Source organism: Ranitomeya variabilis, chromosome 2 (assembly GCF_051348905.1).
Source record: "Ranitomeya variabilis isolate aRanVar5 chromosome 2, aRanVar5.hap1, whole genome shotgun sequence".
Lineage (NCBI taxonomy): Eukaryota > Metazoa > Chordata > Amphibia > Anura > Dendrobatidae > Ranitomeya > Ranitomeya variabilis.
The window spans coordinates 824,982,247-825,005,384 of NC_135233.1; the positions used below are offsets into that span (position 1 = coordinate 824,982,247).

A 23,138-nucleotide genomic window follows, 5' to 3' on the forward strand; every position below is an offset into this window, starting at 1 on the left:
CCGTTTTTTATTTTATGCAGGATCCAGTGCACGACGGATGAAACGGATGGCCATCCGTCACAATCCGTCGCTAATACAAGTCTGAGAAAATGCAAATTTTTTTGCAGGATCCTGCATTTTCAAAAATCGACGGATTGTGATGGGAGCTGAAAGACGGAAGTGTGAAAGAGGCCTAACTTAACTTCTATGTGCAGATTTTCCCATAAAATTGAATTGCATACAGAAAATCCCCTGGTAGAAAGCAGATTTGCGTTTCATATGTTTCTGCTATGTAAACTAACAGCTCATGATTGTAGCAAAGTTTGGTCAAAGCCAAATACTTGGAAATGTAAAAAAAACCCAACCCCTTTATTTAACCCCTTTCTGCCATTAGACGTACTATTCCGTCCATGTGGGGTGGGCCCTACTTCCCAAGGACAGAATAGTACGTCCAGAGCGATCGGCCGCGTGTCAGCTGACTATCGCAGCTGACATCCGGCACTGTGCCAGAAGCGGTCACGGACTGCCCCCGGCACATTAACCCCCGGCACACTGCGATCAAACCTGATCGCAGTGTTCCGGCAGTATAGGGAAGCATCGCGCAGGGAGGGGGCTTCCTGCGTGCTTCCCTGAGACCCTCGGAGCAACTCGATGTGATCGCGTTGCTGCGAGGGTCTCTTTCCTCCTCCCTGCAGGCCCGGATCCAAAATGGCCACGGGGCTGCATCCGGGTCCTGCAGGGAGGTGGCCTCCCTGCTGTGCATGTCAGATCGCTGATCTGACAGTGCACAGCAAAGTGTCAGATCAGCGATCTGTCACTATACAGTGATGTCCCCCCTGGGACAAAGTAAAGTAAAATAAAAAAAAAAAAATAAATTGCGTGTGTGAAAGAAGAAAAAAAACCTAAATAAATAATAAAAAAATATTGTTCCAATAAATACATTTCTTTATCTAAAAAAACAAAACGATTAAAGTACACATTTAGTATTGCCGCGTCCGTAACGACCCGACCTATAAAACTATCCCACTAGTTAACCCCTTCAGTGAACAGTTAATGTAAAAAAAAAAAAAAGGCCAAAACCAAAGCTTTATTATCATACTGCCGAACAAAAAGTGGAATAACATGCGATCAAAAAGACAGATACAAATAACCATGGTACCGCTGAAAACATCATCTTGTCCCGCAAAATAAGAGCTGCCATACAGCATCATTAGCAAAAAAATAGGTTATAGTCCTCAGAATAAAGCGATGCAACAATAAACATTTTTTCTATAAAACCGTTTTTATCGTATAAAAGCGCCAAAACCTAAAAACATGATATAAATAAGGTATCGCTGTAATCGTACTGACCCGAAGAATAAAATTGCTTTATCCATTTTACAAAACGTGGAACCCCCCTCCCCAAAAAAGAAAAAAAAAATTCATGAATAGCTGGTTTTTGGTCATTTAGCCTCACAAAAATCTGAATAAAAAGCGATCAAAAAATGTCACGTGCCCAAAAATGTTACCAATGAAAACGTCAACTCGTCCCGCAAAAAACAAGACCTCACATGACTCTGTGGACCAAAATATGGAAAAATTATAGCGCTCAAAATGTGGTAACGCAAAAAAGGTTTTTTTTTGCAAAAAAAAGCATCTTTTAGTGTGACAGCTGCCAATCAAAAAAATCTCAAAAAAACCTTAGCACATTAATACCTCAATTAATTAACATAACACCAACACCACAAAAAGCATGGCATCACACCGCAAGGGGATTGTCCCTACCACTTTAACCGAGATAAGTACCCTGGTTTTCATTTTCTCCTGATGAACCTCTGCAGAGGGGAAACGCGTCGAGAAAGACATTGATCTCAACCTGGTACAGGCACTAATGAGATATGTGTCTTGGTAGATAAATTCGATCAGGTCAAATGTGACTAATACATGGCCAATTGGCTATATATATTGTGAGTTGCCATTTGTCCATGATACATTTGATTTGTTTTTTGGGGTGGTGGTTTTTTGGTTTTCTGTTGTCATATTTTTCTGGCCTATGTGTGTGAAGTTGTCTTCTTGCCACCTGAATTGTGTGCTCTGCAGCCATCTATGCGTGCACAAAATCATGATAAACATGTGGCATTGTATCGTGTGTGGATCCACAGGCATATACTATACACACTAGATGAAGATATCTCTACAGCTTCTCTATATAGGAGAATAGCTATATGTGCAGTGTATCCTCTCTGTTGCATTATCTAAACCCAAGAATTCTCTTTTGCACTACCCAAATCCAATAATTGTGAGGGCATAGAAAGAAATTATTCTGCAAAAAGAGCATTAGGCTATTTAGTATAATTGGTCTTAATCAAAGATATATCTAATCTGTTATACTAGTGATATTTACATAATCCAAGACACTCTGAATCATTATCTTTGCTGGCAGAACACAATATTTGCCTAGCTGACGTAGCCAAGAAGAAATTATCTCAGTACGCATACGACATTACGCACACACACACATCTTTCTTTCTCACCTGCCTATTCACCATCTTCCTCACCCCCTGCCACTACAGGGCCCAGTAGGGTTAGCAGGGTGAGCCATCGAGGAGCGGGGGCGCCACTGCGCAGGGTTAGGGTGCCAACCTCCGCAAGTAGGCAGGTTGAGATAGGCCAGTATAGGGATAGGCACCCCCCTGGTTGTTTTTCTTTTTGTGGTGTTGGTGTTATGTTAATTAATTGAGGTATTAATGTGCTAAGGTTTTATTGAGATTTAATAAAGATATAAAGTTTTAATAATAAGGGGGGACCTCTGTGAGACAAATAGTAACAATCCCTCTGCTTCAATTACGTATATACTACAATCAAAAAAATCTGCTAAAAAACCCGCTATAAATTTAAAAAATTTATTTCCATTTTCCCGTTAGGGCTAGGGTTAGGGCTACAGTTAGGGTTGGGGCTAGGGTTAGGGCTTCAGTTAGGGTTGGGGCTAAAGTTAAGGTTAGGGTTTGGATTACATTTACGGTTGGAATAGGGTTGGGATTAGGGGTGTGTCAGGGTTAGGGGTGTGGTTAGGGTTACCGTTGAGATTAGGGTTAGTGCTGTGTTTGGATTAGGGTTTCAATTATAATTGGGGATTTCCACTGTTTAAGCACATCAGGGGCTCTCCAAACGCGACATGGCGTCTGATCTCAATTCCAGCCAATTCTGCGTTGAAAAAGTAATACAGTGCTCCTTCCCTTCCGAGCTCTCCCGTGTGCCCAAACAGGGGTTTACACCAACATATGGGGGTATCAGTGTACTCAGGACACATTGGACAACAACTTTTGGGGTCCAATTTCTCCGGTTACCCTTGGGAAAATACAAAACTGGGGGCTAAAAAATAATTTTTGTGGGAAAAAAAAAAAGATTACAGTTTATAACGCAGAGCCGTGAAAATAGTGAAACATTTGGGGGTTCAAAGTTCTCTAGATAAGTTCCTTGGGGGGTCTAGTTTCCTATATGGGGTCACTTGTGGGGGTTTCTACTGTTTAGTTGTATTAGGGGCTCTGCAAATGCACCGTGACACCTGCAGACCAATCCATCTAAGTCTGCATTCCAAATGGCTCTCCTTCCCTTCCGAGCTCTTCCTTACGCCCAAACTGTGGTTCTCCCCACATATGGGGTATCAGCGTACTCAGGACAAATTGGACAACAACTTTTGGGTTTCAATTTCAACTGTTACCTTTGGAAAAATACAAAACTGGGGGCAAAAATTTTTTTTTTTGTGGACAAAAAAAAAGATTTTATTTTCACGGCTCTGCGTTATAAGCTGTAGTGAAACACTTGGGGGTTCAAAGTGCTCACCACACATCTTGATAAGTTCCTTAGGGGGTCTACTTTCCAAAATGGTGTCATTTGGGGGTTTCCATGTTTAGGCACATCAGGGGCTCTCCAAATACATGGCGTCCCATCTCAATTCCAGTCAATTTTGCATTGAAAAGTCAAATGGCGCTCCTCCCTTCCGGGCTCTCCCTTGCGCCCAAACAGTGGTTTACCCCCACATATGGGTATCGGCATACTCAGGACAAATTGTACAACAACTTTTGGGGTCCATTTTCTCCTGTTATCCTTGGTAAAATAAAACAAATTGGAGCTGAAGTAAATTTTTTGTGAAAAAAAAGTTAAATGTTCATTTTTATTTAAACATTCCAAAAATTCCTGTGAAACACCTGAAGGGTTAATAAACTTCTTGAATGTGGTTTTGAGCACCTTGAGGAGTGCAGTTTTTAGAATGGTGTCACACTTGGGTATTTTCTATCATATAGACCCCTAGAAATGACTTCAAATGAGATGTGGTTCCAAAAAAAAAAAAGGTGTTGTAAAAATGAGAAATTGCTGGTCAACTCTTAACCACCCTTATAACTCCCTAACAAAAAAAATGTTGGTTCCAAAATTGTGCTGATGTAAAGTAGACATGTGGGAAATGTTACTTATTAAGTATTTTGTGTGACATCTCTGTGATTTAATTGCATAAAAATTCAGTTGGAAAATTGCGAAATTTTCACCAAATTTCCGTGTTTTTTTTTTCACAAACGCAGGTAATATCAAAGAAATTTTACCACTATCATGAAGTACAATATGTCATGAGAAAACTGTGTCAGAATCACCGGGATCCGTTTGAGCATTCCAGAGTTATAACCTCATAAAGGGACAGTGGTCAGAATTGTAAAAATTCGCCCGGTCATTAATGTGCAAACCACCCTCGGGGGTAAAGGGGTTAAAACATGACACACGCTTTTAAAAATAAAAAACACTAATAGCCAAGTTTACCTAATAGGTAGAAATTACCTAATAGGTGCAGAAATTCCTGGAATATATATTTAAAAAAAAAAAAAAAAAAAAAATAGCAAAAGTTTATTGTGGGAACTTAGTCTGAAATTGGGGCAAATTCTAGATGTTGTTGGGGTCCGTGCACAGTTCTATGCATTTGTCAGTGTTGAACCGATGCAGGAGTTGCCTGCTATGACATGGACTATTCTAGAGTAATACTGCCCAGAACCGTGCGTGCAGCTGCTGTTGCCTTCATGGAACGCACGCTGACATTATATGCCTTTCTGGACCCGGCCTTGGGTGACTCGGAGCCTGTTGCAGATGGCGTATGGTTGCTTGCTTTCAAATTGAAAGTTGAAAAGCCAGTGACTGTTACGCTAGTTTTTTTTTTTTTTTGTGTGTGTACACTATAAGATGCTCTGGCACCAATGCGATTAATGGAACACTCTAGGGTACTGTCACACAGTGCAATTACGATCTCTACGACGGTACGATTCGTGACGTTCTAGCGATATCGTTACGATATCGCAGTGTCTGACACGCAGCAGCGATCAGGGACCCTGCTGAGAATCGTACGTCGTAGCAGATCGTTTGAAACTTTCTTTCGTCGTTGGATCTCCCGCTGTCATCGCTGGATCGTTGTGTGTGACAGCGATCCAGCGATGCGTTCGCTGGTAACCAGGGTAAACATCGGGTTACTAAGCGCAGGGCCGCGCTTAGTAACCCGATGTTTACCGTGGTTACCAGCGTAAAAGTAAAAAAAAAACAAACCGTACATACTCACCATCTGATGTCTGTCAGGTCCCTTGCAGTCTGCTTCCCGCTCTGACTGAGCGCCGGCCGGAAAGTGAGAGCAGATCACAGCGGTGACGTCACCGCTGCGCTCTGCTCTCACTGTACGGCTGCACTCAGTCAGAGTGGGAAGCAGACTGCAAGGGACCTGACGGACATCAGATGGTGAGTATGTACGGGTGTTTTTTTTTACTTTTACGCTGGTAACCACGGTAAACATCGGGTTACTAAGCGCGGCCCTGCGCTTAGTAACCCGATGTTTACCCTGGTTACCAGCGAACCTCGGCATCGCTCCAGCGCCGTGATTGCAAAGTGTGACCGCAGTCTACGACGCTGGAGCGATACTCATACGACGCTGCGACGTCACGGATCGTGCCGTCGTAGCGACGAAAATTGCACGGTGTGACGGTACCCATAGGATCCTAGGTTTTGTGGGAGGCATGTTTGTTTTTACCCCCACCGCTCTTCTCTGAAAGATCAGGATTCCTCTTTGACCATGTATCATGCTTTCTGAGTCTCGGTGGAATTTTCATTAAAAGGAGATTTTAGAAACTACTGGTGCTTTCTGGATTCCAGGCTTCCATTATATTGGCTCTTGGTATCTTGGACACAGTAGGTTTTAATTTTAATCCCTTCGGTATAAGACTTGTTTCCAGAGATTCATATTCGTACAAAAAACTTCAGTCTACAAGAAAAACTGTCCTTAACAAATTCCATGCACTTGGCTGCTTTCTGTATTTTTCTCTTCTTGGAATGTATTTGAGGAGAAACTAGTTTTTCTTATCAATATTGTAGCCATTGTGCAATACATGCCAACACTAGAAATTTATGGCCGTAAATGTAAGAAATTTGGAGATTTCCTTCTGTGACATAGAAACAGTTGCAAAAAACAATATCTAGCACCACCTTTCCCTGACCAGGACCTGGATTATGCTGCCAAGCTGGTCAGTACTGTTTTTTGTTTTTTTCCTTTAAACCACTAAAATATAATAAATCTTACGATCACCACAATCCTAGTGACCTTGAAGATAATTGCTGTAAAAATAGAACATGTTTTTTCTCTAACTTTTTATATGGTGAAATGAATGGTGCAGTGCCAACTACAACTTGTCCCACAAGAAAAACGAGCCAAATTATGACTGCGTTGATGGAAAAAATTCTAGAGAAGTTATGGCTCTTAAGGGGGTAAATAAAAAGAAAAAGAAAAAAAAGCCAGGTCATGAGGTGTGTGTATATGAACTTAGAAAAAAGGGGCGCATATGTGCTCTTTAGTTTCCACCAATATGTCTCTCCCCCTGATGGACTGTACTTGCGGGACAGATTTGGCGTGCACTAACTTACTGTGTCACTGTGCATGATTGTATTCGCTTACTTCCTCTGCAGTGCCTTTTTACTTTGGTGTAAAACAAGTATCACCTTGCAAAATTACGTAAAGCACTTGGCGTCATTCAATTGGCACTCACCTGCCAGAGCTTGTAACCAATTATAACCTGTATTGTAAAGCTCTAGATATGCCATGATACTGATGACTGCATATCTTAATACTCCTGCTGTGACTTACGACTAGAGATGAGCGAACATCGTCGGCTTCCTCATTATTCGGCAAGCTAAAGTGCTTAAAGAAGCTGCAGCGGGAACCCAGTTACCTGGAGTGCACCTGATAATCAGGTGTCCGGTGCTGCAGCTCCATGTGTTGTGGTTGTGTGACAGTCACAAAAAACAGGCCCTCCATGCATGTGTTGTGACTGTCACACAACCGCGACACATGGAGCTAGACACCAGAGCGCTTTAGGTGTCCGAGTTCCTGCTGCAGCTTCGTCAGTAAGCGCTATAGCTTGCCGAATAAGGAGGGAGCTGACAATATTTACTTGCCTCTATGACACTACAATGTCTTAAGGGCACATGAGGCTGGCTTTGGGTCAGGAGATCTGTGGCCAGTTCATACTCAGACCATGACTGTTGGATGTGTGAAATTTGGCCTTACTAAAGGCAATTCCTAGTGCTAGGGATTAAAGGGGTAGTCCACTAGTAGGACAACTCCTTCATGATCAAAATGTTTGGCCCCCATAAAAATAAAGCTATACTCTCCTCCTCCCGTGCCAGCACCTTTCCCACGGTGTCGGCACTCGCTGTCTCGGGCTCTTGTGCTGTAGTTGTGATAGCGGCACCCAGTCAGCGCTGCCGTCACTGTCTCCGCCTTCAGATAAGTCGAACATGAAGAGGAAGTCCTGCTGCAGCTGATCTTGGACTTCCTTTTCTTGCTTAATTCGACAGGAAGCGAGGAAAGTGACTCCAGCGCTGATTGGGTGCCGATGTCACAGCAACTGTAGAGGAGGCCTGGGAGAATGAGCGTCATCAGCATGGGAGGAAAATATCGCTTTATTATTTTATGGGGAGACAAGCTAGGGGTAGGAGTAGAAATTGTCCAAGTGTAGTTCAACTTCTTTTAAACCAATTCATTTAGCTGCAGAGAAGTCGATGCAGCAATAGCGTTTAACAAAACTACTTTTTCGGTATCATTTCTCACAGGGCTGGACAGTGTTGTTGGTATTGCATGTCAAGTCTTGTGGAAAGTTTATTTTAGAGTTAATCTAGGATTTTGATAGTGTCCAGTGTTCATTGTACAAGTCTATATAACTTTGAAATTACATCACGGTATGTTTCTTCTTCTGCCTTATGGTGGTTTGAGGCACATACATAAACTTTAGTGCTCCAAATCTTGTATTTTTTTTTTTTTGTTGTTGTTTTTTTTCATTGATTGAAAATGTTTTCTTTAACAGGAATCTGTCGCCAGGTTTTTGCCACCTAACTTGAGAGCAGCATAATGTAGGATCACAGAACCTGATTCCAGCTATGTTGTTTACTGGGCTGCTTGCTGTAGCTTTGATACAACCACTGTTTTATCAGCAGAAAATTATCACTAGAGTACTAGTAAACCTACTGCCAGGTAGTCCTCCATTTTCATGAACTTCTGGCTATGCAGTGTAAACAGCTGTCACTCAGTGGTGTGGTAATTATGAACAGAACTGGTAGATTAGCAGATAAAATGGTGATATATATTTATTTTTTTATTTATTTATTTTTTTTATCAAATGTTCCTTAAGCAGCCCAGCATGTGATACATCGTTGGAGTCCCTACATCATACTTCTCTCATGGGAGTAGCAAAAACCTGGTGGCAGATTCACTTGAAATCCTAAACCTGCTCTTTTTTTAAAGAAGTTATTAATCTGAAATAAGTTTGTGTCAAACTAATGAGAAAATCCATGTCTGTATCATGCCCAGACTTTTTTTTTTTTCTCCTTTTTAAACATTTTACTGGTCCTGCCTCAATGTACAGAAGTCAGAGCTGTGGTATCATAAACCCATTTCCCTTCTTTTTCTTGTAGCCAAATGCCTGATACTAGGAAATGAAGATTGTACACTGCAGAGTAAGGCTGTGTGCACACGTTGCTGATTTTTCGGGGGTTTTTCGCGATAAAAACGCTCTAAAACCGCAAAAAAACATACAATATGCATCCCATCATTTAGAATGAATTCCGCAATTTTTGTGCACATGATGCGTTTTTTTTCCACGAAAAAAACGCATCGCGGTAAACGCAGCATGTTCATTAATTTTGCGGCGGGGTATTTTTGCGGATTTCCCACTATAAGATGCATTGGGAAATGTCCAGAAAAAAACGTGGCAAAACGCATGCAGATTTCTTGCAGAAAATTTCAGGTTTTTCTCAGGAATTTTCTGCAAGAAATCCTGAATGTGTGCACATAGCCTAAAAGTATCAGTCTTCAAGACTGTCATGTATATACCGGAAAGATATATATCTTGGTACCGTGTTGGCCAGTAGATAGAAAAATGTTTAGAATTGAGAGTCCTCAGTGGTTGATACCTTTTAATGGCTAACTGAAAAGATGGTAACAAATTGCAAGCTTTCGAGACTACTCAGGCCTCTTCATCAGGCATAGACTAATACAAATTCTGAAGAATCACATACAGGTCCTTCTCAAAAAATTAGCATATAGTGTTAAATTTCATTATTTACCATAATGTAATGATTACAATTAAACTTTCATATATTATAGATTCATTATCCACCAACTGAAATTTGTCAGGTCTTTTATTGTTTTAATACTGATGATTTTGGCATACAACTCCTGATAACCCAAAAAACCTGTCTCAATAAATTAGCATATTTCACCCGTCCAATCAAATAAAAGTGTTTAATAACAAACAAAAAAACCATCAAATAATAATGTTCAGTTATGCACTCAATACTTGGTCGGGAATCCTTTGGCAGAAATGACTGCTTCAATGCGGCGTGGCATGGAGGCAATCAGCCTGTGACACTGCTGAGATGTTATGGAGGCCCAGGATGCTTCAATAGCGGCCTTAAGCTCATCCAGAGTGTTGGGTCTTGCGTCTCTCAACTTTCTCTTCACAATATCCCACAGATTCTCTATGGGGTTCAGGTCAGGAGAGTTGGCAGGCCAATTGAGCACAGTAATACCATGGTCAGTAAACCATTTACCAGTGGTTTTGGCACTGTGAGCAGGTGCCAGGTCGTGCTGAAAAATGAAATCTTCATCTCCATAAAGCATTTCAGCCGATGGAAGCATGAAGTGCTCCAAAATCTCCTGATAGCTAGCTGCATTGACCCTGCCCTTGATGAAACACAGTGGACCAACACCAGCAGCTGACATGGCACCCCACACCATCACTGACTGGGTACTTGACACTGGACTTCAGGCATTTTGGCATTTCCTTCTCCCCAGTCTTCCTCCAGACTCTGGCACCTTGATTTCCGAATGACATGCAAAATTTGCTTTCATCAGAAAAAAGTACTTGGGACCACTTAGCAACAGTCCAGTGCTGCTTCTCTGTAGCCCAGGTCAGGCGCTTCTGCCGCTGTTTATGGTTCAAAAGTGGCTTTACCTGGGGAATGCGGCACCTGTAGCCCATTTCCTGCACACGCCTGTGCACGGTGGCTCTGGATGTTTCCACACCAGACTCAGTCCACTGCTTCCTCAGGTTCCCCAAGGTCTGGAATCGGTCCTTCTCCACAATCTTCCTCAGGGTCCGGTCACCTCTTCTCGTTGTACAGTGTTTTCTGCCACATTGTTTCCTTCCAACAGACTTACCATTGAGGTGCCTTGATACAGCACTCTGGGAACAGCCTATTTGTTGAGAAATTTCTTTCTGGGTCTTACCCTCTTGCTTGAGGGTGTCAATGATGGCCTTCTTGACATCTGTCAGGTCGCTAGTCTTACCCATGATGGGGGTTTTGAGTAATGAACCAGGCAGGGAGTTTTTAAAAGCCTCAGGTATCTTTTGCATGTGTTTAGAGTTAATTAGTTGATTCAGTAGATTAGGGTAATAGGTCATTTAGAGAACCTTTTCTTGATATGCTATTTTATTGAGACAGGTTTTCTGGGTTATCAGGAGTTGTATGCCAAAATCATCAGTATTAAAACAATAAAAGACCTGACAAATTTCAGTTGGTGGATAATGAATCTATAATATATGAAAGTTTAATTGTAATCATTACATTATGGTAAATAATGAAATTTAACACTATATGCTAATTTTTTGAGAAGGACCTGTATATTTATGCACAACATAGCACAGAACAAAAAAAAATGCTTCATGCCACCTGTCTTATCCATGGTTTTTTTTTTTTTGTTCTGTGCTATGTTGTGCATAAATATGTGATTCTTCAGAATTTGTATTAGTCTTTGCCTGATGAAGAGACCTGTGTAGTCTCGAAAGCTTGCAATTTGTTACCATCTTTTCAGTTAGCCATTAAAAGGTATCAACCACTGAGGACTCTCAATTCTAAACATGTATATACTGTACATCTTGTGATGTAAAGGGTTAATCACATGAAATGTCTCTTTGCATACTCTATGGGGAGGGGAAATCATACACTCCTCAGCATCATAGTCTGTCAGTGCAGAAGAAATGAATTCCCTTTTAGGAGAATGTTGTACAAAAATGACCCTGTACTGATCCAGAGGAGCTGGTGAAAGCAGAGCTCACGGACTATGAAAGACTCGCTTCCATGGGACTTCTGTAGCTTTCAAAGTCTGAAAGTTTAAATGGGATTTATTGGTAAAACCTGAAGATGTATTATGTTCATGGTAAAATTCATATTTTCAAACACTTATTTCACAATTTTTTTTTCTTCAGGTGGAGTATATGTTGGTTGCCTTTGATCATGAAAATCGCAAGGTGCGATTAGTACTACAAGGAGAAGAAATGCTTGATACACTTCAAGGCAGAGGTGAAAAAATAAATCCAAAGTATGTTATCTTAGTTTTTTTTGTTTTTGTTTGTTTTGATTTCCTTTATGCTGTTCTGTTACTGCTTATATGCCTCATTTCTCCTGCAGATGGCAGCTGACGGATAATATTAGCTAGTGCCTACAGTGAGAAGAGCTACTCAATCTTTGTGGAAATAAAATGTTGGGCCAGATTTGGGGTGTTTCTCTACTTCAGAACTCCATAGTGATAGGTTTCCTTTCATTAAATGCTGACGTAATCCTTACCGTTGGTGTACTGCAGTCTATAGTTTGACTCTTAACCGTGTGGAAAAAGTGTCGTTTGAGAACTTTTAATTCAAATATACTAAAAAATAGTTTGATTATGGCATGAAATGATGAAAATGAAGTTGTATTTCGGACCACTGCATCAACACCTTCACGACCTTTGACGTGAAAGTTGTGTCCCTGCCTATGGTCTGTGAGCCCGCGTTCCCTTCCCCCCCCCCCCCCTGCACATAACTGATATAATAAGCCATCATGTACCTTTTAACAGCTGTGGGTGCAGTGGTGCTCCGCCTGCGATTGTTAACCTGTTAAATCCCACTGTATGTAGCTTATAGCGGCATTAAAAACTTGGGCAGGAGGGGGTGCATCATTACATTGACATGGTGCTGATGGGTTGTTTTGACAAAACATGTATATATGTATATGTGTGTGTGTATGTGTATATGTGTGTGTGTGTGTGTGTGTGCACGCACACACACACTTTTTTCTCTTTTTAAGGACTATGAAAATTGTAAATTCACACTGAAGGCATCAAAACTATGAATTAACACGTGGAATTATATACATAATTTCAATTGTTTCACACTTTTTTGTTAAGTCTTATATTCTAGGTTCTTCAAAGTAGCCACCTTTTGCTTTGATGACAGCTTTGCACACTCTTGGCATTCTCTTGATGAGCTTCAAGAGGTAGTCACCGGGAATGGTCTTCCAGCAATCTTGAAGGAGTTCCCAGAGATGCTTAGCACTTGTTGGCCCTTTTGCCTTCACTCTGCGGTCCAGCTCACCCCAAACCATCTCGATTGGGTTCAGGTCTGGTGACTGTGGAGGCCAGGTCATCTGGCATAGCACCCCATCACTCTCCTTCTTGGTCAAATAGCCCTTACACAGCCTGTTTGGGGTCATTGTCCTGTTAAAATATAAATGATGGTCCAACTAAACGCAAAATGGATGGAATAGCATGCCGCTGCAAAATGCTGTGGTAGCCATGCTGGTTCAGTATGCCTTCAATTTGAATAAATCCCCAACAGTGTCACCAGCAAAGCACCCCCACACCATCACACCTCCTCCTCCATGCTTCACGGTAGGAACGAGGCATGTAGAGTCCATCCGCTCACCTTTTCTGTGTCCCACAGACGGTGGTTGGAACCAAAGATCTCAAATTTGGACTCATCAGACCAAAGCACAGATTTCCTCTGGTCTAATGTCCATTCCTTGTGTTCTTTTAGCCCAAACAAGTCTCTTCTGCTTGTTGCCTGTCCTTAGCAGTGGTTTCCTAGCAGCTATTTTACCATGAAGTCCTGCTGCACAAAGTCTCCTCTTAACAGTTGTTTCTCTTACCCCATGACGGCACCACGGAGAGAGAGGGATCCGCCCTCAGGGACAGGAAACCTACAGGTGAAAAAGGCGGCACCTCTCTCCCACATCAGTTTGGTTTCCTGTCCCTGACGGGGAACCTGCAGCGTGGATGTCGTAGGATGCCGGGGGTCCATCGATTCGGTTATTGGCAGCGGGGGGCCCTGCTTCGGATACCGTGGCTAATCCTCCCCCGAAGAACACATTTCCTGGGTCGGCGGGCCCATGCGTGGCGGGGCAGAAGCAGTGAAGAAAGGCCAGTCTGCTTCTCCCCCATAAAAACATAGATACAGCCGGTAATAGGTGACGGCAGTCACCTGGTGTCTTACCGCCGGTTCTCCCGCTGGATAGCGTGCTCGTCCGAGGGTCCCTCTGTTGGCGCCGGTGGGCGCTTGGGATCCTGGGGCTGGAGCGGGCACTTCCTCCGGCGTGGTCTGCAGGCGTGCCGGGCAGTACTCCTTGTAGGGAAAGATGGCGGCGGCAGAATGCGCGCGGGCCAGGCGCGGAGCATTCTGGTACTCCCAGAATGCTCGGCACAGGGGTCACTTCCGGGGCGGCGCACAGCATCTCTGGGTAATAGCCCAGCGGTGCGCCGCCCCACTTATATATAAAAAAGGACAGAAAACTAATGGCCGGTGCTCAGAAGGGTCTCACTATGAGTGAGGTAGAGCAACCGGCAGAAGAAACTCTGCAGACCCCGCCGAAAAAGCGCCAGACCCAACAGCAGCAGCAGCACCATCACCAGCAGCGGCGTCAGCACGATGCTTCTTCCCAGCGTCGCAGTTCCGGATCTCAACGTAGCAGAGGCTCGGGCGGATCCAGCAGACCAGTAACGGTTCAAGCCAAGGAAGCTACTCCTACGCCAGAACCGGTATGCCCCTTAAATTAGGAGGGTAAGTGATCTTCGTGAATGCTCAGTTTCTAAAAGGGGTTTTATTGTATTTTTCTTAGGGGAAGAAATGTACAGCGAAAACCAGGCACAGAGTTTGCCCGATCTGCTCCGTAGAACTACCCACTACATGGGTAAAGAAACTCTGTGCCATATGCATAGAAAACACCATTTCCGAGGAGTCCCCAAGATTCGCATCCGATTTAAAACAATTAAATCACAGGTAGAGGATGCGTTAAAAAGTGCCAAAGGATTGAGAAAGAATCATAGATCTAAACATAGGTCCCCGGAGCCAAGTTCTAGTGAAGAAGATAGTGATATATCTGATTCAGATAGTTCGCTTTCCTCGCTATCATCCTCTTCTTCCTCGGAGGGGGGGGTCGCAATTGTTTTCCCATTGAAGAGACAGACGCTTTGGTAAAATCGGTAAGAAATACCATGGGGCTAGTGGAGACTAAATCCAAAAAAACCACACAAGACTTTGTTTAGCGTTTCCAATAAATGATAAAATACATGCCCTAATAAAAAAAGAGTGGAAAAGACCAGACAAAAAAGTCCTCTTAACCCCGAAAAGGAAATATCCTTTTGATGACCCAGCCTGTTCTTCCTGGAGTAAAGCACCAAAACTGGACGTCGCAATAGCAAAAGTATTTGAAGATATGGGGACCCTAAAGGACCCTATGGATAAGAAGGCTGAGGTACTTCTAAAAGGTGCTTGGGAAGCCGCGGGGGGGACTAAAACCGCCTATAGCCTCCACATGTACTGCCAGAGCATTAATGCTGTGGTTGGACCATCTACAGTCACAACTTAAGGATAGATCCCCGAGAGAATCAGTATTAGATTCAATCTCGATAATGAAAGGAGCAGCGGCGTTCCTAGCGGACGCATCTATAGACTCTGCAAGACTAGCGGCAAGAGCTGCTTCTTTTTCAAATGCAGCTAGAAGGGCTTTATGGCTCAAATGCTGGCCGGGGGACCTACAAAGTCCAAATTATGTTCCATACCCTGTGAGGGGGAATTTCTATTCAGCCCTACCTTAGATGATATCCTGGAGAAAGCGGGGGATAAGAAGAAAGCCTTCCCGGGGTTCCCTAACCAATTATATAAACTGTCCTTTCGGAACAGGAAATTCATGCGTAGAAGGCCTCCAAAAAATCAGAAAGAAGGATGGGACGATAAAAAAATTTAAGGGGAAATGCTACCTGTTCAACAAGCCTGACACCAAAAAGCAACCACAATGAAGGTGGTCCCCAGGTGGGAGGAAGACTGGCACACTTTCTTCCAGCCTGGGAAAAATATCAGGGAGCCTATGGATCCTAAATATAATAAAAACGGGGCTGCAACTAATTTTTCATACAAGGCCGTCTCGTCACTTTATCATAACACCTCAGAGGAAAGCAGAAGCCGAACAGCTCAGCCTTCAAAAGGAGGTACAAATGCTTCTAGCAAAGAATGTCCTACAGGAGGTCCCAAACCATGAGAGGCATGGGATTCTACTCTCCTCAGTTTCTTCGGATGAAACCGGATGAACTTACAGGACAATAATAAATTTAAAAAAATTGAATCAGTACCTAGTGACAGAGAGTTTCAAGATGGAAACAATAAAGACGTGTGAGAACGCTTCATCCGTCTTGTTTTATGACCGTCATCGATCTAAAGGACGCATACTACCATGTGCCCATACACCCAGACTACCAAAGATTTCTCAGAGTGGCGGTATTAGTACAGGGAGAGCTAAAGCACTACCAATACAGGGCCCTTCCCTTCGGTCTAGCCATAGCCCTGAGGGTATTTACGAAATTGATGGCAGAGGTCATGGCTCACATAAGGGAGCAAAACATACTAATAGTTCCTTATTTGGACGACCTCCTGGTAGTTGGCAAAACTCCCCTCCACTGCACTCAACAATTAAACAAAGTAATGACATCCCTAACAAATCTAGGGTGGATGCTAAACCTAACAAAATCAAGAATCATTCCAACTCAAGTACAACAATACTTGGGGTTAATAATAGACTCAAACCGGCAAGAATGCCATTTTCCAGGGGAAAAAGTTTCGAATATGGTCCAACTGATAGAACAACTCAGGAAATCTCCAGTAGTAACTCTACGCAAAGCAATGTCCATATTGGGATCAATTGCAGCCTGTCTACCAGCAGTCCAATGGGCCCAGAGTCACACCAGAGACCTCCAGTGGGAGATATTAGAAGCAGATTCTGTGTTAAAAGGGGCTTTGGAAAAGCACTTAAAAATCTCCTTGCAAACAATACATTCCCTAGCTTGGTGGGTGGATCCACACAACCTAACCAGGGGCGTTCCATGGGGTATGGCCAACATCTATAACCCTAACCACCGATGTGAGTCCTTGGGGTTGGGGGGGCTCATGTGGACAGCCAGGTGGCTCAAGGGCCATGGTCGGAAGAGGGAAAAACAGGGTTCTTCCAACATGAAAGAACTTCTAGCGGTAAAATATGCTCTCACCCACTTCCTACACTCCCTCCATTCCCATCACCTCAGGATATTATCGGACAACAAGTAGTGGCCTACTTGAATCACCAGGGGGGCACGAGATCTCGTACACTGATGGAAATAACATAATCCATCCTATTAGCAGAGGCCAATCTGTTATCACTGACAGCCCTTTACATCAAAGGGACGGAGAACCAAACAGCAGATTTTCTAAGCCGAACACAACTCAAATAGGGAGAGTGGAAGTTGAATCAGACAGTCTTCAACCACATAGTACAATTGTGGGGTCTTCCAGAAATAGATTTATTTGCGAACTACCAGAATCGGAAGACTCAGGCTTTTTGTTCAATAGACCCACGCGGGAACCCAGTAGCCCTAGACGCCTTTTTAATTCCATGGAACTTTCATCTAGCCTATGTTTTTCCCCCAATAGCACTGATTCCTTTAGTGTTGAAAGAAATCAGAGAGGACGGAGCGAGAGTCATCATGATAGCTCCTTTCTGGCCAAAGAGGGCATGGTTTTCATGGTTAAGGATAATGTCTGTAACAGATCCCTGGGTCCTTCCAGAAATTCCGAACCTGCTGTATCAGGGACCGGTAAATCACCTGCAAGTAAAGAACTTGCATATGATGGCTTGGAATTTGAAAGGAGCCTTCTAATCAAGAGAGGGTTCTCTTCAAATCTAGTCTCCACTCTCCTACTAAGCAGGAAACCAGTGACTACTAGAGCATATGGGAAGGTTTTGCGAAGATTTTTATCAGCATCAGGTGCCAATTTATCGGAGGAAATCCCAATTAAAAAGGCGCTAGAATTCCTTCAGAATGGGCTAGAAAAAGGCTTAGCGACAAGCACACTTAAAGTCCAGGTAGCAGCTTTGGGCGCCCTTTACAACAGTGATTTAGCTGGAAACCACTGGATAAAAAGATTCATTAAGGCCTCAACCAGATCTAGACCTGTGGAACACCATACTACACCTCCCTGGGATTTAAATTTGGTCCTCTCTCACTGACTAAAGCACAGTTTGAGCCACTGTCAAAAGCATCTTTAAAAATATTATCGCTTAAAACCTCCCTTCTGGTGGCGCTAACGTCAGCACGGAGGATTAGTGACATGCAGGCCCTATCAGCGTATCCACCCCTGACACGCATACTAGACAACAGAGTAGTCCTTAAAATCGATCCATCCTACCTTCCTAAAGTGGCATCACATTTTCATAGATCTCAGGAGCTCTCGCTACCCTCATTCTGTCCAAACCCCAGAAATGAGAAAGAGGAACATCTACACACACTAGACGTTAAGAGATGTTTAGTTCAATACCTAGCGGCCACAAGAGACTATAGGAAAGATAGGGCTCTGTTTGTGTGTTTCCAGGGTCCAAATAAAGGGCATAAAGCATCGAAAGCCACTCTTACGAGATGGATAAGGGACGCCATCATCCTCTCGTATTCATCAAGCAATGAGGACATTCCAGAGGAAGTCAGGGCTCACTCAACCAGATCGGTGGCAGCCTCCTGGGCGGAGAGAGCAGGAGCATCAATTGAACAGATATGTAGGGCGGCCACTTGGTCATCTCCTTCCACTTTCTTTAAACACTACCAACTGGACCTGACTCCCTCTTCAGACCTCACCTTTGGCAGAAGGGTTCTGGAGGCGGTGGTCCCTCCCTAATGTACATCTATGAAATTCTCTCCGTGGTGCCGTCATGGGGTAAGAGAATATCGTAGTTACTTACCGATAACGGTATTTCTCTGATCCCATGATGGCACCCGTACATTCCCTCCCTTCACGTGTGAGTGTGAACACTAGAATTAATCTTAATATTTAGTCACGGGGTGCCTCTGATAAGTTAAAAATTAAAAGGTTTTGTTTGATAACATTTAAGTTACAGCTGAAGTTCTGTTAAGTCTCTGTAAACCAACTGATGTGGGAGAGAGGTACCGCCTTTTTCACCTGTAGGTTTCCTGTCCCTGAGGGCGGATCCTTCTCTCTCCGTGGTGCCGTCATGGGATCAGAGAAATACCGTTAAGTAACTACGATATTTAGAGATGTCTGCTGCTAGAACTCTGTGTGGCATTGACCTGGTCTCTAATCTGAGCTGCTGTTAACCTACGATTTCTGAGGCTGGTGACTCGGATAAAATTATCCTCAGAAGCAGAGGTGACTCTTGGTCTTCCTTTCCTGGGGCGGTCCTCATGTGATCCAGTTTCTTTGTAGCGATTGATGGTTTTTGCCACTGCACTTGGGGACACTTTCAAAGTTTTCCCAATTTTTCAAACTGACTGACCTTCATTTCTTAAAGTGATGATGGCCACTCGTTTTTCTTTACTTAGCTGCTTTTTTTTCTTGCGATAATACATATTCTAACAGTCTATTCAGTAGGACTATCAGCTGTGTATCCACCAGACTTCTGCACAACACAACTGATGGTCCCAACACCATTTATAAGGCAAGAAATCCCATTTATTAAACCTGACAGGGCACACCTGTGAAATGAAAACCATTCCCGGTGACTACCTCTTGAAGCTCATAAAGAGAATGCCAAGAGTGTGCAAAGCAGACTTCAAAGCAAAAGGTGGCTACTTTGAAGAACCTAGAATGTAAGACATAATTTCAGTTGTTTCACACTTTTTTTTGTTAAGTATACAATTCCACATGTGTTAATTCATAGTTTTGATGCCTTCAGTATGAATGTACAATTTTTCGTAGTCATGAAAATACAGAATAATCTTTAAATGAGAAGGTGTGGCCAAACTTTAGATATATATATCTATCAGAATTCCAACCAGAGTCCACCTCATTGTACTTAATGTGCTTCTGATTAGGTGATCACCTGAGCCAAATCTTACTTAAAGGGAAGGTGCCATCAAAAGAACATTTTTTTTTCCAGCGATTGAAAAAAATTTAAAGAATTAATGTTTAAATTGTCTTAAAAAATATTATCATTTGTTTATAATTTAGTAAAATATGAAAAATAATGTTAAAAGGTTTTGCATTTCCACTTTTAAACACTAGGGGGAGCAGCTGCCGAAATTTCAGAAAAACCTAGTGTACAACTAGCTCACATTACTGCACTGCAGTAATTATGGGCGGAGTCTGCTGACGTGTGTGATGTCTCCTCTCCTCCCCTTCTGGGTGTTTGCTAATTGATAAGAGAAGATGATATTCGGAACCCAGTGAGCAGCCATTTTGTTGGTAACTGTAGAGTTATACTGACAAGTAGACAGTCACCGAGGATGGCAGGCAGCAAGGATTCTGGGAGATATGTGGTGGAGGGAGGAGAGCAGTGTGCTGGTCTATGGGGGGGGCACCATGTTCAGTGCACGGAGCAGCCAGGGATTTACATAGAGCGCTGTCTTTTATACACATGGATAGACCGTCTGCTTGTCTGCTCCACAGAAGTCCAGGAAACATTTCTGCGGATTGATGACCTGTTCTGATCCAGACTTTGCATGCAGACCCCATTCCCCTCCTCAGATCCTGTCTTCTCCATCCTGTCCTGGCGATGTGTGAAAGCGAGGTGACAGGCGAATTACGGTGTGACGCTGGGAAGGAAATGTAGCCATATAGTAACGATAAAAATGAGACCCCTCTCTTCAGCTGCCTCACCAGCCCTCCCCTGACTGCACCTAACTGGAGGTCATGCTGCCCCCTCTATCACCCCAGACCCGTGTGCAGGTGCTCAGCCAGAACCACCATAGAATGGGTCCGCTTTCTGAAGATAATACTGCCATAGTGTTCTCATAATACCGCCATATATATCACACATAATACTGTCCTATAGTTCTCACATAATACCATCATATAGATTGCAAATAACGACGCCATAGTGTTCTCACATAATACCGACATATAGATCTCACATAATACTGCCATATAGAGCACACATATCGCCATATAGATCTCACATAATACCGCCAGTGTTCTCACATAATGTAGTGATAGATATAGCGTGCACTCTGTCAAGTAGATGAGGTGCTGGTATAATGGACCAAATGGTCACAACTACAGGTACAGACCAAATTCACCGCACTCTCTTAGGGAATATTATGCAAAATACTTTAAGTTTATTATAATATGTTGGTTGTTATAATAAAGTATTTTGCATAATATTCCCTAAGAGAGTGCGGTGAATTTGGTCTGTACCAGTGTTCTCACATAATACCGCCATACAGAGCACACATAATACCGCCATAGAGCACACACAATACCGCCATACAGAGCACACATAATACCACCATATAGAGCACACAATACCGCCATATACTTCACACATAATACCGCCATATAGATCACACATAATACCGCCATACACTTCTCACATAACGATGCTATATAGATCTCGTATAATACCGCCATATAGATCACACATAACTGGGGAGAGGAGTGCATAGGAGAGGATTAGATGCACAGCTCAGCAGTCAGTATCACACAGGACAGTATTAGATGCACAGCTCAGCAGTCAGTATCACACAGGACAGTATTAGATACACAGCTCAGTCAGTATCATACAGGATAGGATTAGATGCATGGCTCAGCAGACCGCATCACACAGGAGAGGATTAGATACTCGGCTCAGCAGACAGTATCACACAGGACAGGATTAGATACATGGCTTAGCAGACAGTATCACACAGGATAGGATTAGATACACGGCTCAGCAGACTGTATCACACAGGATAGGATTAGATACACCGCTCAGTCAGTATCACACAGGATAGGATTAGATGCATGGCTCAGCAGACAGTATCAAACAGGAGAGGATTAAGGTACCGTCACACTAAACGATATCGCTAGCGATCCGTGACGTTGCAGCGTCCTGGCTAGCGATATCGTTTAGTTTGACACGCAGCAGCGATCAGGATCCTGCTGTGATGTCGCTGGTCGCTGAATAAAGTTCAGAACTTTATTTGGTCGTCAGATCGCCGTGTATCGTTGTGTTTGACAGCAAAAGCAACGATACCAGCGATATTTTACACTGGTAACCAGGGTAAACATCGGGTTACTAAGCGCAGGGCCGCGCTTAGTAACCCGATGTTTACCCTGGTTACCAGCGTAAAATGTAAAAAAAACAAACAGTACATACTTACATGCGTCCCCCGCCGTCTGCTTCCCACACTGACTGAGCACCGCAAAGTGAAAGTGAAAGCATAGCACAGCGGTGACGTCACCGCTGTGCCCTGCTACTGCCGGCGCTCAGTCATTGCAGGAAGTGGACGCCGGGGGACGCATGTAAGTATGTACTGTTTGTTTTTTTTACATTTTACGCTGGTAACCAGGGTAAACATCGGGTTACTAAGCGCGGCCCTGCGCTTAGCAACCCGATGTTTACCCTGGTTACCCGGGGACCTCGGCATCGTTGGTCGCTGGAGAGCGGTCTGTGTGACAGCTGTCCAGCGATCAAACAGCGACGCTGCAGCGATCGGCATCGTTGTCGCTATCGCTGCAGCGTCGCTTAGTGTGACGGTACCTTCTGATACACCGCTCAGCACAGTAACACACATGGGAGGAGATAACTGCTCAGTCGGCACCACAAAGGATAGGATTAGATTGCCTCTCCCCCACCCCACTGATACTTACTTCACTGCTCCCTGCGGAGTCCTTTCTCCCTCCCGTCCTTGGTCTCCTCCTTCTCCTCCTCCTATAACCGCAGGGCTCCTGCGATTATACTGGGAAACTGGAGCTCACAGATGCACTGTGAGCTCCAGGAAGATGGCGCCGATCTCCTGCCTCTGCTGTGATGTGGACGGCTCGGGGTGTGGCCAGAACACAGCAGAGAGCAGCTCAATGTAAACTATACGGTCGGACGCCGACTGCAGATGTCTATGCCCAGGGCTGCCGTATTTGCAGAGTGTAAGTGTCGTGCAACTACACTTACACTCCTGCAAAACAAAATGGCGGCGCCCAGTGGCTGAACAGAGAAAATTAATAATAAAAAAAATGTTAAAGTTAAAAAATGAAAATTTGTATTAAAAATAATTGTTTATATAAACAATCATTTTTAATACAAAAAATAAAATGCGGCACCTTCCCTTAAACGAAGGAAAGAATTAAAAAACCCTGCTGTGGTGTTCACAATCCCCTTGCAATAGGACAAGCTGGATGGCAAAACAAGTGCTAGTAATATCCGAAAAGTAATAGGAATGAAAAAATAACTTTTAACAATGCCAAAGGAGTTGAAAGGAAAAGTCTTGAGTGAGGACAAGGTCTCAATTCTCGCTTTACTAGCAAAGGGACACAGTGATCATTATGTTGCCTCCATCCTTAAAATTTCTAAGACAGCAGTCCATTACAGCAAGGTCAAGCAGCAGACATTGGGGACAACAAAGC

General features: G+C 43.4%; 1 protein-coding gene across 5 annotated transcripts in view; it reads left to right on the forward strand.

Moving 5' to 3' along the window:
- The window catches only part of GCLC (glutamate-cysteine ligase catalytic subunit), a 98,832-nt gene that overhangs the window by 28,231 nt on the left and 47,463 nt on the right, over window positions 1–23,138 (forward strand). For 3 of the 5 annotated variants that reach the window (XM_077290025.1, XM_077290027.1, XM_077290026.1), the window contains one exon: window positions 11,742–11,854. In XM_077290025.1, coding sequence (XP_077146140.1) covers window positions 11,742–11,854 — 113 coding nt within the window. The remainder of the gene's footprint in view (window positions 1–11,741; window positions 11,855–23,138) is intronic. The other 2 variants (XM_077290028.1, XM_077290029.1) reach the window with 1 other exon arrangement.